We start from the raw sequence: 18,210 nt of genomic DNA, 5'->3' as shown, positions 1-18,210 counted from the left end.
CTATGCACGCATCCTCAAAAACAAACGTCTAATCCAATCTTCCTTTTTTTCCCTCCATTCTTTCATTTTCGTTTCATTTCAGCCGGCTGAAAAACGGTCGCATAGTCGTCCCGAGGTTCTCGCCGTATAAAACGGAGGGGAAAAAAAGCCGACGCGGTCAGATTAGAAATAATTACCTCCGCTCTGCCCTCTTTGTTTACGCGTGATAACGTGTCTCGCGTCGCGCACGCAAACTCGACAAACCGGATTTCACGTATTAACCCGTGCCGCGTCGGATTTTTTAGTATTCATAGGGACGCGTGGCGGGGAATCCGTGTCCCCATTAACGAATCCTGAAATATTAATTTTCCTCCTCCGAGCCGAGTTTTCGACCGCGATTAAACTGTCTGCCGCGTCACGAGGGGGCCGTTGATTTACCTTTCCACCGTACGTCTCCGCGAATTTCCTTCCTCCTCTTCCCCCTCCCGCTTTTCGACACGCCTCATCGTCACCGAAATGAATTATTCACCCGATAACCGCTCGGACCACGTCGAGTAATTATCTTAGTATAATTGAGCGTAAGTAAATCGAAATCTCTTCTGTGGCAACGTTCGATCGCCACGAGTGATTTAAACGTAAGATAATATTTCGCGGAGGAAACGAGGCCGATAAATTTTCCTTGCCTCGCGTGTATCGCGAGATCGCTTAATCCGAGCTCTAACCAGAGATCCTTCCCTTCTATTTTCTCATCGGCATCGATTGCGTAAACGATGGTTATATTTTTGAAACGAATAAAGCAGCGATAAGCGTCTCTTTAATCTTCCACCAAACTATCGCGCGTATATATATATGTATATATGTATGTATACTTTTGCCAAGTTTTCACTTGCTTTGGTCACGTTCCACGGATTGATGGGAAACAATATTTCCGCTATCCCCCATCGGTTAAACAAAGCAAATAAATCCTATTTCTATCCCGGAGAAATGGAATTCTTCGCACCTTGTTGCTTTCCACCACGCGCCGCGATCAAATCGACGCGATTTACAACCATCGTGTTTCCGTACCAACCATCCGAATCTTCGAATCATTCCAACGCAATTCCAATTCAAATTTTATTATTATTATCGAACTTGTTTCGCCTCGTCGAATAAATTCCCTCCTCCGTCTAATATTCCGCTCCCCAAGATATCGCCGCTCAAATTTCCCTCCCCGATCGACCCACGCTCTCCTCGCCACGCTCTAGACGAGACGTAATTTCATCGCGCCAAACCGTCTTCTCTGAACCCATTGTCTCGCGAAATCCATCGTTGTAACGATCATTCGCGGAATCAGAGACTGTGTACGTATCATCGCGTCAGCCATAAACGCAGGCTCCTATTAAATCCGGCCTATAATAACCTAGCCTCCACTTCAACCGATTAGGATCTCAAGAATTCGGATATTCCACGAATCTTACGTACGCTATATTCGATCGACGATGCTTTCGAATGATTCGAGAGCTTGAAAAAAAAAAATCGTAATTTAAGAACGAGAAAATATTGTTGGATCTATAATAGCCTAGCCTCGAGTCGAGCCGATTAGGATCTCAAAATTACGAGGGTCGAAAGAATTCCTCTCGGGAATTTTAAATTGATTCGATAGGTTTGGAAAAGAGAAAACTCTGGACACGAAGCAGGTGCACAGTACACACACACACATAAGTGTATCGCATGGCGGTGGATCGCAATTGGACGGGCAGGGCGACGCAACGACAACAAAAGTCACCGGATAGATATGGGTGACGAATGGTTGGCCATCGAGATGAAAAAGGTTCGCTTACCGTGCCAGGTGGGGGCCAACGTTTCCCGTGTCGAACGTGGAGCTTGCCGTGATATCCGCGTCCGGGATCGCGCCCGATTCCATGCCGAGCGGCGCGATGCATTGGGCTGAAACAAACGAGAGAAATCGGGTTAAACAGAGTCGTCTTCGAGACGCGTTCTCTTGGCACAGAGCCAAGAGTATACGACCGACTATAGGTGGAGAAAAAAAGGAGGGGGGGATATCGATGCTTCGTCCTCGCCACCGGATCATAAACGGTTAAATAACCGAGCTAACCGCTAGATACGAATCCGTCGGATAGAGCTCGGTTTACGTTCTTGTATACGAGCTCCGCATCCCCTCGCCTTCGAAGCTGGAAGAGTTAGGACTACCTCAACGTTTTCCTATCTTCGGCAACGATCAAATTGTTTCACCAGGGAACACGGCGGCGTTACCAGGAACCGGGCAACTCTTATCTTGATACGATATTGTCCGCGTCGTATTTACGATTTTGCTATGGTTGCGCGACGGCGAAAACCAAGAGAGAAAGAGAGAGAGCGAGCGATCTCACGGCTAACGAAACGCGCGCACACCGGCGCTTTCGGGACATTGTACGCGTGGCTCGATAAATTGTCGATGGAGTTGGAATTACGATTCGAACGGCCGCCCGTGTAAATTGAAATTCTCTGAAATTGAGTATTATCATTGACACTCGCGCGATTTCATCATGATCGCGCCCGGTGAATATTCGCAGTGGGAACAGTGATATTCGCGTGGGCACTTACAACAGTGTTCGATGATTCATTTCGTTGTCCGATAATTAGGAAAGAATTGGCCGTGGATCGATCATTATTATTCGCGAAAGATAATTAAAGACGATTAAAATCGAGGATGTATTTAAATAAGGATTAACTATTAAATCTCTCTCTCTCTCTCTCTCTCTCTCAAATAGAATTTTTAAATCGTAATAGAAGGAAAAGAGACGCGTTGGAGATTAATCGATGCTTTACTCGTTGAACGAGAATCGAAAAAAAATCGAGCGTACATAATCGAGAATAAAGCGATCCGCGTTTACGGGAAATTCGAATTACCGGTATAATAATCAAGTACGAATAAATCTGTCGAATATTGCGCAACGATAAATTTTCAATCGTGCATAAATTTGTCCGAAGAAATAATTTGGATAATTTGGATCGAACGATTCGCAACACTCCGATATTATAGAAAATTTCCGAAATTACGAACGGAATCAAGTACGAGGAACACGTCGAATCCCGTGTAACGATAAATACAGCAACCCCGGCATCGGTGGTTCCGATTATCCTGCGCGCGCGCGCGACTCCCATCGATTCCAATCTATGCATACATTCGAGCTTCTATTGGCCAACTAAAACGGTAAAATTTCCCGTCGAATACTCGAGGCTGGAATAAACGTATAATACGTATAATTCCGGATATCGAGTGCAGGTGCGCCGGAACAACGCGAGTGGGAGAATGCAGCTTTGTGCCGCGAGTGGGCAGAGGCTCCGTGAGAATTAATGGCGGCGAATTCGAGGTTATAACGGAAGGAATCCGTGCTAAGCTATCGAGAAACAGAACGGCCGCGCATAGGTGGCTGGACCATTAATATTATCGGCCAAACTTTGCTCTCCATCCTTGGACGAATCCGCGACGTCGTAATTCCTCCCTTCGATCCGGCAAAGAGGAGAGAGAGAGAGGTGTTATCATTGTAAGATGAAATTCCTACAGATTGCGAGCTCGTCGCGAAAACGACGTTAGTCTGTGCTTCGAACCGGGTAACGAAGTAACTCGCGTGTAAATGAATTAATTTCTACGCCAACTTGTGCGTCGCGCGGAACGTGTTCCCTCCCGGGGAGGGAACTGGGGCATCGATGAAACTTGACGGCCTTCTCCCCAAGTTCTTTTTTTGGGGGAGGGAGGGGGAAGGGGGATTGTCGTCGAAGAAAATATCGAACGATTTAAATAAATTTTATTTCGAAATGTAGAGATGTGCAAAATGTATATATATATATATATTTTTCGCTTTTAGAGGTAAAAAACGAATCGAATTGCGAAAACTCGCGTCACAGTGATTTTTATTTAAAACCAGAAACTGTCAAATAAATACGTACATCTGATGTAGAATTACAAAAGCTTTTCGCTTGTTATAAAATATTACGAATAATGAAATTTAAATAGAATTGAATTTAAATGAATTATAAATGATAATAATAATAATAATAATAATATCACGAATAATGTAGAAATTATCGAAAATAATCGTATAAATACTTTTCTCCCTTCTTTGATTTTACATTTTTAATTTGCACGTTGAAATTTTCAATTCGAATTTTCTCGTTTCGATCAATGATCATTACCATTCGTCATCGTTCCAACTCGGGATCCTAAGTTAATCCCATTTCGATATTTAAGAGCTCTTATTTAAAAACAAAAAACGCATAAAAATATCAATAACATACTTATGCATAACTGCACAAATTAATACCTATTGCAGTTCGAGCCAAACCTAACGAATTTTCGCCGGCAAAAATTCTTTCGAACACTTAGACCGCATTGCGGATACAATCTCCTCTCCCCCCTCCCCTCCCGGATCTTTCTTTCATTTTAATTTCAACCTCACGTTTTAGCCTCCGTCTATCTATCCCCATTCGACAACCTAAAAAAATTCCAATTGCAAAAAGAAAGTAACGGGCGAAAGTAACAACTCTTTAACGCTGCCACGAATTATTTCCAACGAAGCCTGGATCAACGAAGAATCAATAACGATCCACGTGGAAAGGACAAAGCGGTGCAGAGAATCGGGCGCGCTATTACTATTAATGAAGCCTCGATATATCGCCCTCGCAATTCTCAGGAACCCTCGGTGTCGCTGCAACTTTCCCCTTCTCGTAAACTCGAATCGCCTGGAATCCGTTTCCTTTGTCGGCGCGTCCTCCTCTCTAACGAGCCCTCCTCCCCACCGTGAGATATCGCGTTCATAAATCGATCGCGAATAATAACAATTTCGAGGTGGCGAAAACTTACCAGTTTTAATCCCACTCGCGCTCTCCCCCTCTCTCTTTTTCCTTTTATTGCTTCCACGTCCTCTCGTCATCCCCGCAGGGATGTATTCGTGCAAGGCTGCACGTCTCGAAACATCATTAATCGCTTCTGCTCTATTGACACAGGGATGAACACAGGGCCACTTCTTTCAATCGGTTTCCAACAAATTTATATCGCAATTAGAGATCCGGCCGTTCCATACAATCCCACGTTCCCATTTCTTTAATTGAAATAAGAATTCTTTCTCTCTCCTTTTTTTTTCTTTCTCACAGGCCTACGAAGGAACGCGATTCCATCGATTCCACGATTTCGCGGGCTATGTATTCCATTAACGAGCCACTTTTCCCGTTTCTCAGGCAAAGGAGTTGGATACAGGAGGAAGGGAAAAAAGCGTGTCCGTTACGGTTTACAGAATCGATGCGTCTAGCCGCGAGTATGTAAAGGCGTGAAATATAAAGGTGAAATTCTAGGCCGGGATATTGGGATTTTTTTCAATACGTACAACAACCGGCAACAACCGGTTTCTTTCGAAACGATCGCGACGTTTATCGCCCTCGTTTCGAATTCTCGCGACGCTCTCGCGTAGCAACAGGTTAATACATTTGCCGTTTCGAAAAGAGAGAGAAGGAGGAAGAGAGAGAGAGAGAGTGTGTGGCGATAAGCAAGTATAAACTTGGCTGCGATTTTTCGAATATCGATTTGGGAAATTTTATGCCACGTTTTACGATACTACCGGTAGTTTAAGCCAATACGATCGTGTATCCTTATTTATCGATTATTTTAAATTACTACTTACGATCCTCTGTAAGGCAGAAAAGGAAAGATCACTATTATTGAGATGAAATAATCTATCTAAAATTAAATTTCTTTCGAAAACTTGTACGAGGATTAATTTACCGAACGATGTGTAACAAAAGAGAAGAAGACTTTTAGAAAAATGCAATTCCACGGTAATCGAAATGTTAAATCTGATAGATTTACGAAATCGATCGATTACGATTGAAAATCGCGTCGAAAGTGACAAATGGAAAGATTTGAAAGATTTAACACGTATCCCCCTCGAATGAAGATTCCAAGTAGCGTTTATCGTATCGCATCGTAACTTGTTGTTCAAATTGACTTCGAATATCGTGAACTCGTTAAAAGAAAATGTAACGCGGATGACAGATCGTTTAGCGAAGGCAACGGGCCTGTTGGATGCTGACTAAGCCACTCCGACATGCAAATCGATTCAAGCTTTTTCGTACGGGCCGATGATCGATTAAACGCTCGATGAGGACAACTTGTGAGACGTCTACCGCGGGAAATTTACTTGGACGTTTATTGAACCATTAAATTTCAGGGACCTTTATCGAGGGTGGGTGGAATTTGACTGAAAGTGCCACTAGAGCAGAGATATTCGGCTATCCCTTGTGAAAGGAATATTTTGAGCGATAGAGAGAGAGAGAGGGAGGGAGGGAGAGGGGAAAAAAGGAGGGTATTTCCAGGTTGTACGTGCTGTTTTACGATCGAATAAGATTCCATTACATCATACTTGATATTTCATCTTCGGATTAGAAATCTTTGAAAATTATTATTCCTTTAAGAACCAAGACTACAACCCTTCTTCGAAAATAAGATAAAATTCCATGTAAAGATATCAATTTCACGATCGTAATCTGCGATAAAAAAAAGATCGATATCGTCGAGCGTTCGAATCTCAACAACGAAAAATATAAAATCGCGGATTTAGTGTTTCAAAGTAATGCAGAGTAACTGTAGAAGAACTTAAACGTATAAAAATAACGATCTTTTAGCTCGCGTACCGCACTATAAGACTTCGCTATAAAATTTTCGATTCCAAACCGTGGTGGATTATTTGCTCGATCCCCAAATAATTCGGATCGAACGAAATCGAACGGTTGTCGTCGATGCACGGCAGCAACTCACGAGTTACCGATCCACCCGCCAACGGCGAGCCGCGACGCGCGAAAGTTTCGCTCGAAAAAGTTTCCAATTCGAGGAACTATGCACTCTCCCGCAAAGGGGCGGACAGAGAGAGAGAGAGAGGGGTTGTAAATCCAGCGGCGGGTGAACGGCGCTGGATCGAAAGTTCGTCGACTGCGGTGAAGCGCCACGTGGTATAGCGCCGCGGAGGCGATCGTTTCCCTCGTTAATAAGTTATGGGGCAAGTTTTCGCGATGAAAACTGTAAAGGTTGGACGGGGAACGGGCAGATTACACAGGTGGTGGTTACTTACAAAGGTCTACGGCCACCGTGCTGTCGGCCAGAACGAGAAAAAGCATGAGGTGGACGACAGGTATCGCCCTCCCGGCGAAGAAGAAACCGAAGCTTTTCACCATAGCTCCCGTTTCGCGCGAGGGCTTCACCCTCGCCCTTTTCTCACCGTGACTCCGCCGGTGCCATTTCTGCCTCGTCAACCTGGAACAAAAAAACAAAAAAAAAAAAAAAAATACAGCGAAATGTTAGGAGAGAGAAAGAGAAAGAGAGATCTAACGACGCGGTTACGAGGTGCGTAGCCTGGGGGGTAGACGTTGGAGTGGCGGCGGGTCTCGTCGTTCCTCGCTCGTTCGTTTCGTTCGAACGCTTCCGTTCGAACGCCTCTCGCGCACGGCCAAGTCTCTCCCCCCCTCCTGACTTCGTTACGGGGAAGGATACTCGAGGGGAGATGACAACGGGGTGAGAAAGTCGAGTGTCGATCATCGATTTTATCTCGAAACGAAAATACCGCGGGATTGCTTTTCAATTTGCCCCGTTGGATTTCGATATTGATTTTTCACTTGTTGCGCTGATTCGCAAATCTTTGGAGAATAAGCTCCCGTGAAAGAGAGCGTGGATTATGAAATTTGCACGGAAGGATCTCCGAGCGCGATTAGAGATTTGCGGTTAATACGGGGATTTGCGAAATCTTTGGGACGTACGAGCGAGCTTCGATTCGCACGGCAAACGGGAATCGATGGATTATTAAATTTATACGGAATTCACTCGCTCGTTCGCTCGTTAATTCGCCACTCTTCGAACGAGGCGAAGAGCGGTGTGGTAAGAATATTTTAAATTCGAAAAAATCTCAAACGTCAACATGTTTTATCTCGTTTCGCGCGGAGCTTTTTAAATGCGAAACTCAGGGAGCGAAACAAACGCGATGCGAAACGTTTTTCGTCGATAAAACAAAGTTTCATAAGCCGAAACTAACAGAACCGAGCTGAAAACTCGAAAAATAACGCGTTTAAAAAACAGGCCTGAAGGGTTGCCCGGGGTCGTTTAGCCGATGTCAACCGATTTTTATTTAGCGGCAGACGGGGTGTTCTGTTAAAACCGATACGGACTCTACGCTCTAATCACGCTCCTTGAATATTCGTACGGATTCTCGTACGCCATCTAAATATGCTCCATGTTTCACGACGCAGTTTGTGCCGAAATTTGTCAAATTAAAATTCGAATCTCCAATAACAACAGACTTCTAGACGTACTCGTTTCAAACTTAAAATGCAACGAGACGATTCGTTGTGCCACGAACGAATACGAATATTCGCAAAAATTTCGCTTAAAATCTATCCTGTCGTACGAAGCGTCGTACAACGAACGAATTTATAAATTTGCAAGAGAGAAAGAGGAAAGAAAATAATTCAGCTTCCAGCGCTAGAAACACGGGAGAAAGCCACCGCTTCTTTGACTGACGTATCCTCGCGTCACTTACCGTTAACCGCTCGCGCGACTGACGCAATCTCGAGACGCGGTGTACACAGGCAGTGTCACGGGGCAAGCTCGAATAATTAATTCGGTCGCGCGGCGGTAGATGGCTACGGATATATTAGTTGGACAACGCGCGGCTCGGTGTTTCGCGGATGCGAGAGAGCAGACGTGGAATACGATACACGGAAGGCGCGATCGGACTTTGATCGAGTGCGCCGCGGTAATTGCGCAGGAAGTGAATAAGTAACGGGCGAGACGGCAGTAAGAAGTCGGCCGGTCGTAGGCCTCGCGCGCTCCCCATTAAACATATATGCGGCGACTTACAACGCGGTGGAAAATTCACAACGGTTTAACGCGTGCACGCTTCGTACACGTTATACCTGCATGTCTCTCCTCTCCTCCCCTCCCTTGGAAAATTCTTTCAACTCGGTCGAGGAATTGTTGAACGAGACGCGCAAGTGCGCGGTAGCCTCGATTGCTGATCAAACAAAGTGCTCCAACCGCCTGTTATTACCGCCTATCGCGGATGAACTTTCACGAGCAGCGAGCTCTCATCCGGCGCATGGAAAAAACGATGAAACCTCGCTTCGAAAAAGAAAGAAGAAGAAGAAGAAGAAGAACGCGTTTCGACATTCCACGTGGCGGTGGTGACTCTCGGTTGGTGAGCTTTAAAACATTCAGATCGATCCCTCCCTCTCGCCCTTTATCCCTTCCAATAACGAAATTATTCGTCGATTGTTTTCTTTTCATCTCGGCTCGGGGGTGAAAGCGGATTATCGATGCTCGGCGGGGAGGTATGCGTCGCGTCGTTGTCTCGATCGTGGGCCAAGCGTTTCGCGATTATTATTCCATCGACGCGACGAGAGAAGAAGGTCCGTTTCGCGATCGGTATCTCTCTCTACCCGATCCTCGCACGCACACACACACACACAGCCGCGTACACCCGTGCTACCTGCCTCGTTTACCTCGTGCATACGCGTAAGAGGAAACACGGGTTAAGGGTGGGGAGGGGGTAAGAGAGGGGCCCGCGGGTTAAACCACGGGTGTAAGCCCTCCCCGTGATATCCTAGTTCGACGCGGAATCTCTTCGTTTGCATAGCAATGAGTTTATGCAGATTAATACACGCGAAACGTCTACGCGTACAACGTCTCGTGGGATGTAAAGCAACCGGTACCTACACGGATCCGCGAGCGTGCATGCATATTTTATTGGCGGCACCCGCCCTCAAGGATCTCCCCTCCCCCGATCGCGCCAACCCGGGACACGCGTCGCGATGCCTCCACCCGCCATTTGTCTCTCCCTCGCATCTCCGTTCCATTAGTTATAATCCGCGGCTCCCAGACTTTATCGAACAATGCCCCGTGTCGCTCCCCTCCAGGACACGACGATGCTAAGCCAGGCCTACGGGCCGCACCGAGCTGTTTAGCGAATGATGGAGGACCGATACGTGAGGAGGAGGAGGAGGGGAGGATCGATTCGTTCTCCCTTCTTTTTCTTCTCTTTTCGTTTTCGATGCAACGTTGCGTGTCGGTAGTCCGCGAGACGAGTAGGCCGCGAGGATTTATCGTGGAAGATTTAACGTCGTGTCTCGTGTTCGAACGCTTCTCCCTTGATTGATTTCGTTCTCCCCGGTACCGGTTTTTGAAACGGAAAAAGAGAAAGGAACGAAAGGAAAGAGGATGAGTTTAGAAAGGGAGAAAAAATGGAGAGAGAGGGCTGGTAGTTCGGTAAGGAATCCGTCTCTATTTGGTTCGATCGACGTCCACTGGTGGTGGCGGAGGGGGAGGATCAACTCAATGTCGCTACTTTGCATAAACACGTTTTACTCGTTTCGAGTGTACGGATAGATCGATCGACAAGTTAAATCATTTGCTGTTTTATACACGCGTATGAATCATTAACTCCGTTTAATCCGGTTAATTAATTATTTTCAGTAGTTGGTACAAGAAATCATAATTATACACAGGGGAGCGAGTTCGATTATCTTGATTACACGTTGTCGAAGATGTTGTCCCGGCTGACTAATTCTCTAATTCGATTCTCTTAAATTCAATGTTTTTTTTCTTTAACCGAGAGATTTCGTAAAAGACACCCGATAACGAGACGTAATCGAAATCTCCCCTGCACACGACAGAGACGAGCAATTGGTACGTGGAGGAAAGCCAATCCTCGGGCTGATTATTGCGATCGAGTCTGCACGCCATTTCCAATCGCATAAGCACCAACTCCTGCGCGTTTTCCAACCTCCTCTCTCTCTCTCGTTTCCATCGAATCAACCGTTATCTCCGATTATAAAATCCACTTTCTTTTCTTCTCGGTTGCGAAACACGCTCGTAGAAAGGAGAAAGGAGGGCGAGATCCCTGTTGGAAAATTGTACGATACCCGAAGAAACGGGTGAAATAGTACGGGCCTGGTTACTTTATCCAGCCCTCCGTTGTCCCCAATTAAACGTACAACCGCCCACGCGGTATTTTATCGCACGGGGCGTTGAAACGTAATCGATGTCCCGATAACATCGGCGAGGCCGGTGCCGCGGATCGATTCGGCAAAAAAGCGATTCCCCGTGAAAAAGGAGGCGTTTCGACCTTAATTACGGATCCTAAAAGAAAAGCCTCGATACACTCCCGCGTGAACGGGATGAAAAAAAGAAGAAAGGAGAGAGAGAGAGAGGGAGATAAATTTATATAAAAAGAAAAATATATACGAACAAATTCACAAGTAATTCATCGAGGAGACCGATCAAATGACGGAGAATCCGAAGTGAGGGAGGCAGAGAAGAGAAAAAAAATAATAAAAAAAAAAAAGAGCGGTGGTGGAAAAGCGATGCTTATCCGCCGTGGAAATATTCGTGCGGCGCGAGGGATAGGGAGAAAATACGAGCGGCGTATCCTGTCCGGACGAAACGTTAATGTCAGTTAATTATCTGTAAAACGCCCGAGGCGGGTGCGCTCGTTTTGGAAAGCTTGTAACGCGTGGGCGCGGCCAGCGTGTTTTTCGGAATCGGGAACAGGCCGAGGGAATTTCTCTCGTTGTCGAATCCAGACCTCGTGGAAAACCGTGGCCGCTCCTCTTCCATTCTTTCCGCCCGATACACTCGATCGAGTCCCCGAGATAGAGCGGGTTCCTTTTTAAAAATTCGATCGGGTAATTAAAATAACTCCCTCGCGTGTTCACATTTTTCGATTCGTGTTTTCCTTCCTCCTTCTTTTTTCTTTTTTCTTTTTTTACAGGTTCCAGTTTTAACGAAAGAGAGCGAAGGGTGCCGCGATATTGGAATTGTTCACATAGCAATCGATAGCAATTTTTCACGTTTTTACCGATGGTATTTCATCGCTACGCCGTGTCAGCCTCCCTCTCTCCCGACGGGGGAATTCTTTTTTCTTTTTTTTTTTTTTTCCTTTTTTTACAACGAACAAAAGCGCGGACGACGGATCAGGGCAAGTTTGCGGTCCGATCCTTCGCGTGATCCCCGTGTCCTGTTCGACGGCACGCTTCGACGATTCCAATCCATTTCGAGGCGAAACTCAAAAAGAAACACGATCTTCCTCCACCACGATACACACCGCCTGTCCCCGACAGTGTGTGTATTTACACGTGCACGCGCGTATGCGTACGGATCCTTTCCTTTCAAATATTTGCCCACCAAACGCTCCTCTCCCCCTCTCCTTGCGGACCAAGATGAAAACTGCGAGCCGCGACCGAAGGGAGAGGGAAGAAACTGTCGTCGGGAGAAAGAAATTGTTTCCGCGTCTCCGTATTTCGAGAGAGAATTTTTTTAGCAGCTCTCCTAAGACGGTTTCGCGGGCGGGCGTAACGGGGAAAGTGCGCGGGCGAAATGTTTATCGTTTCGTATATCGACGGACAAGCGTGGTGGATAAGATAGGTCGGAATTATTGGAGGGCTTTATTCGAGAACCGTGTATCGCGACGGTTGAGATTTATGGCGGCGGTATGTGGGGGCCCGGCCGACGTTCCATTTATCAGAACGGTACCTGTAGCATTTCGCCCCGAATGGCTGCGAAACATCCGCGAAACTTGGATCGAACCCGGCCAACAAATGGATGGAGTTTCGGGAAAGGAAAAAACGCGGATGGAAAAATCACAATGGGAGAGAACGGCTTCGGATGCCTCCGCGTTTCCTTTCCCCATTGTGCGCCGACTCGTGAAAAATGCACACTGATTTTCCGTAACAATGCTGACGAAAGGAGAAATTTTACCGATCGGCCCGGCTAAAGAGACGTACCGTGAAATATTTCCACCCATCTTATCCCTTTCCAAAAGAAATCGAGCCGCCGCGGTTCGTCGTTCATTATTATTAATCTTGCGCGTGGGTCGTATCAATTTCGAAAAACGCGTAAAATAACGCCGACGATCGATCATTGGATCGGACACCAGTTTTACGCGTGAATTTTAACTCAATTTCTTTTCCTTCCTTCTCTTTCTTTTTTTCTTCTTCGGTTTAACCTGTCGTCTCGAAAGTCAATTTTTAGAACGCGTAAATCAAATATGAAATGTGCCATCGTTATTTCGTTCCCAGCGTAAAATAAACTTTATATAATAGAGCGAATGGCGTACCGGTATAAAGTCACGATCGTGAAAAATGTTTTCTGGTTTCTCTGGCGGAGCACCTAACCGGGGCACAAGTAGCAGCCTCCTGCCGTACGGTGGAGTGCATACTCACGACTTTGACTTGTATAAAGTCGTTGTTCTAACGCGGCCCCACTCGACACACACACACTTTTTCTCTCTCTCTCTCTCTCGAGTGCTCGTAGAAAAGAGGTAGCCGACGTTCGTCTTGAAGAAGAAGAGGAGGACCCTTTTTATGGTTTTGCAACCTCCCCCTCGTTTCTTAGCTGCAATTCCATCGAGGTCTTCAACTTGCTTTTCAAGTTGAAAGGGAATTGAATTACGATTAACTCGCTTTTCAACTTCCTTTTATTCTCGTTTTCCCGATGGAAACGACTCGAAACAATTTCCACCGACCGACGCGCAACTGAGAAAAGAATCGGAAGGAAGACGCGATCCGCCGCGACGCGAGAGGAAATATAGACGGTGATGGATAATTTAATATCGGCTGGAATATTTCTACGGAACGATTACGAGAAAGTTGAAAAGTTGGATTACTGGCGGGTTATAAATAGTTTTTAAACGCTTGTGCGGCATCGCGCTCACGTGAGAAACGGATTCGTTGGAACGGAGGTGCGACAGGTGAGGATTACCCACGTTTGGTAGTTGTAGGAAGTGGGGATTGGCGATGACTCGAGCCGGTAGTAGTACTTTCTCAAGGAGAGAGAGACCGAGTGGCCGAAAGTATGTTCCTTATTGTGCTATCGTAAATGATTTTATTTGACCCTCGCGGAGAAAAGGCGCGCGCAAACACTCGAGGGACCTGTTTAGCCGCGGCTCCCATTAATGCCCATTATTGTCGAGGGAAGGAACACAAGGATTCGTCGAGCGTCTCTCGGAGACCATCGCTTCTTTTCTTCACCGAGGCAAAAACGAACGAGGACGATCGAAGGAGAGAGAAGGAGCGGTTTTAACATCGTGTTACAAAATTTCGTTCTTCGTCCATGTTTCCTTTCTCTCTCTCTCTTCTTGCGGCATGTTGAACATTTCGCGACCGTATTTCGTTCGTTCAACGCAAAGGAATGGATCGCGTGCAGAATTATTCGCATACACTGTTCGACTCGGCACCGTGACGTCGGCATTTGTCCATCCTAATCTCGCGCGTGAACGAGTCGTTAGTCTTCCTCGAGGTGCACGTCGTTCGGGAAAGGCGACAACCGGTGCTGAGTCATTCGGTTGATGCGAGCGAGCGAGCGAGAGAGGGGGAAAAGAGAAAGAAAAAAGAAGAGGAGTGCAATCGAAGTTGGACCATTCCCAAACGTAATTCTCCTCCTCCCGGCGAATCGCATTCTGATCCTCGATTCGCGCTTTTCCGTCCAGGATATCGGTGGCGGTCATTGGATTAAATCCTGGTCGTTTATCAACGAGGCGAGGATACAATCCCTCGATTCGACTCCTCCTTGAAATTCCTCGAGGAATAAATTTTGCAGTAAAAGCGCAAAAACTGTGGGCAGAGGGAGCGCGAATGGATGACAAACGTCGTCGAAGGAAACGATCGGAGATGGCAGGTAAGTAGACGAGATGAGGAATTTTAAGCCTCGCGGCGGCGAGTTAAGTGAAAGGGTACAAGAGTCGAAAGAGTTTCATCTTGGAAAGTTCTTCGCTAAACGAGCAAACCTCGAATTAAGAAACTTGTTGGAAGGAACGTGTAACATCTGGAGACGGGGCCTCGCTCCATCGTCGCCTGTAATTTCGTTCCGTCATTTGTCTGCGACCGCCTAGAGACGTTTATCCGTTAATTAACCGATCGCGAGATAGATTTATCCGACGCGCTTCGAGACTGGACCCATTGCCCGTTCCCCCGTTTGTCGATATAAGCTACACAACTTGCCGTTTATTGCCCCGTTCCCCTCATTTATCATCGCGAGATGAACGTCGAAAAGGGCGGGGGAGAACATCTCTGAGAAACCGATGCGATTTTTTGGGTAAATCCACATGCTCGGTTCGATTCGATCGAATAAAAATCGGGGATAAAATTCCGAAATCCGGATCTCGACTCGGTTTTTTGTTGCCCACCACTCTTTTGCCGCGTTCCATCGATGTTTCATCATCGTTTCTCTTTCAATCTCGCGCGCCGTAATTCGTATTCATCGTCGAGTTAACGCGATGAGGAACGATACTCTCGCCACGACGACGCGTACACCTCTCAAAACCTGGCGGAATCCAAGCTATATTTTTCCGTATTGTACGTACACGTGTACGATCTACAAATCGATCGATGAGCAAAGAAACTTGAGCGACCGCTTTTCGACGGATCGGCGGAAAAGAATATCGGTCACCGTATATCAAATCCATTATTTATAGGGGAGGGGGGATATGCACATGAGTTCTCGATGAATCGACCGTATCCGCGAAAAGTGCATGCGCCGCCACCGCTCGATCCGCTCCAAGGGAATTCAGGGATACAAAAGCGGATGGAAAAGCGTCCCATGTGTACGTGTACGCGCTACTGTCCTCGCGTATGTGGCCGCGCACACACGCGCGCGCGAGTTACCTTTCTGTAATAAAATACAGCGGCGCGCGTAAAACGCCGACGCGCTCTGGCGAGGCAAAGAACAACAAACAGCGAGTCAGGACGGACGATTTACATGCATAAACTGCCTTCCCTCCGATTCTTTTTATCTTTTGCCTTTCCCTTCCCTTTCTATCGTCCATCCCTTTCCTTTACCCCTCCGCTGCAATTTCTTTCGGATTTTCTCCCTTAATAACGCGAGATGATTTCCTGAAGAATTATATAATCTTTCGATTTCGAGCTTAAGTATCGTGAATCTTTCCTTTTTTCAACGTTCACGATAATAATAATATAATCGTATCATATCGGATCGGGGAGGCGGAGATGAGTGGTAAGATGAAAGTAAGATTGGAGATTTAGATCAGAGATGATCACTTGGAAATCTTTGGAATTTATTGGAGAGGCTCGTTAGAGGGAGGGGAGGTAAGTTTCTCGAGTATCTTTCCAAGTTTGAATCTTGGAATTTCAGGTTTTGGATTCACGAGTTGAGAAGTGTCGTTCCAAAAAGAGTATCAACTTGCTGGATGCTGTTCGACATCCAGATGCTTCCTCGGTCGGATCCTTAAAACTTTGCCTCTTTATACGCGATACGTGCACAGCCCGCGCACTCCCTCTGCCCCGCACCAAGTCCGACGTGTCCGGAATGGTTTCCGTTCACTCTAACGAGTCCGAGCTGACTTCTGAGTCAGGGTTTGACGAGTCTGGCGCGACCCTCGTCGGATCTAATTAGTCCACTAGGCGCCGGCTCGACCTTGCCGAGTTCACCACCGCGCGTCAACGCAATAGCCGCCACAAACCTCGGAATTTCTTTCCGCTCGAAAATTAATTCGCTCCGATCCACGTATCTTTCGCAAATATCGGCCGATAAGGTTTCAACGGAAGATTTTATTTCCCGATTCCCGCAATTTTCGCGCTTCTTTTTCTCTTTAACCGTCGCGTTTCGTTCCATCCCACTCGTATAATTCTGGTATATAATCCCGCTCGTCAGAAACGTCATCGCGAAAATAGGATTACCAAAATAGTGGTGACGTTACGTTGCTGCTAGGATAAAAGCCGTGGAGGGCTTTGGATTCAACTCGAGGATATGTACAATTTAATCGAATGTCCGATCCGTTTAATGATCCGTCAACGGACAAAAGCGAGAAATTACGAAGGCCGTAACGAAGCACGTCAGCCGTCCCGATGAAAACGGGGGAGAAGGGTATCGAGGATAGGAAAGAGAAACCAAGTGATTTAAGTTTCCATTCAAAGCGACGCGCCGCTTCTTAAATTACGCCTTTCATGTCCCCGTCGTCGCACCGGTGACACGTTCGTGCCCGAGGAATCTTCCACATTTTCAAAATAACGTCGTCCGCTCTGATAAAAACAGACAACGAAGGAGAGAGAACGAGGGAGAGAGGCACGCTTTTATATCGTCCTATTAAATCAAATACCAGAGAGAAACTCTCTCTCTCTCTCTCGGTCTCTCGTTCGAAAGATTCGCCGCGGTTAAACGTGATTTCCAAGCGGCAGCTGTTTCCAGGAGGAACAACGAATCTCGTCCACGAAGGAAGAGAGAGAGGGAAATGTAACGAACGATAATATTCTTAAGTGAAAGGAGGAGAAGAGGGGAGATTGGAGAGAGTGGGAAATGGCGATCAAAGCGATTGGTTATTAAGACGGATGGAAAGGAGCGGGTGCGCTGGTTGAGCCGAGAAACAAGAGGAGACGGGTCGCGAAAGAAGAGAGGACGAAGGCGGAAAAGGCGCCTCGACTCGTGTGCCCTCCGGTCCTCCCTCTCCTCTCCCCCCTCTCTCTCTCCGCATTCCGTCGCTCTGTGTCTCGGCGCCCTAACAAGCCTCTAATGAGGAACGGGTGTTACTCGTGTCCTCCGCGGTACTTTTGCGCAATTACCATTTATCACATCTGCCTCTCCACCGTACACCCACTCCCACACGCGTCCCCTTTTCTCTCGCTTCTTTTTCTTCCTCTCTCTCCCCTTCCTTTATTTTTACGCCTCTCGTGAAACAAGAAAAAGAAGAAGAAGAAGAAGAGGTGGCGGCCATTGACACAACGAGCGGCGTTTCGACGTATCCGGTACCCCGTGTCTCTTCCACTTTCCGCCCCAATCAGCCGCCACGGATTACCAGCGGAGCGGTTGTACCGTGATACCGGGAATCCTTGTTTTGGATGGCTCGACTAATTTACCAGGAACGGGGCAGACGATTTTCGATACATTTTATTGCAATCCGTTGAAAAGAAGAAGTGTTCGATAGAACCTCGAGATCTCTAATTCAGACTCTGTTCACAATCCCGACGGATAATATTTAAAAATTATTTTCATCCGGAGTTACGTTAGGAGCAGTCATCTAAGAGTGCAAGTAAGTGAAACTGTCTATATATACGAGAAATAAAGAAACGTTTATATCGATACACTTTCAACTCCGTGCCTATTCTGCATCGTTTTATTTCGCGGATTAGTACATGCGACTTTTTCCAACAGTCCAACCAGCGAGCAATACACTAATATATTAATTGTATTTTCAGGTAAATTTATAT

The 18,210-nt window shown here is 46.5% G+C and overlaps 1 protein-coding gene across 5 annotated transcripts in view; it reads right to left on the bottom strand.

The window, feature by feature from the left end:
* The window catches only part of LOC107999222 (discoidin domain-containing receptor 2), a 133,201-nt gene that overhangs the window by 67,073 nt on the left and 47,918 nt on the right, over positions 1 to 18,210 (bottom strand). For all 5 annotated transcript variants that reach the window (XR_009830573.1, XM_062077209.1, XM_062077208.1 and 2 more), the window contains exons 2-3: positions 7,080 to 7,261; positions 1,800 to 1,905 (exon numbers count right to left, since the gene is read on the bottom strand). Coding sequence is in view for 4 of the 5 variants with exons in the window: in XM_062077208.1 (XP_061933192.1) it covers positions 1,800 to 1,905; positions 7,080 to 7,261 (288 nt within the window). In the remaining variant the exon portion in view is untranslated. The remainder of the gene's footprint in view (positions 1 to 1,799; positions 1,906 to 7,079; positions 7,262 to 18,210) is intronic.

The sequence above is a fragment of the Apis cerana genome, linkage group LG7, assembly GCF_029169275.1.
Source record: "Apis cerana isolate GH-2021 linkage group LG7, AcerK_1.0, whole genome shotgun sequence".
Lineage (NCBI taxonomy): Eukaryota > Metazoa > Arthropoda > Insecta > Hymenoptera > Apidae > Apis > Apis cerana.
This window is presented reverse-complemented; position numbering and strand designations above follow the sequence as displayed.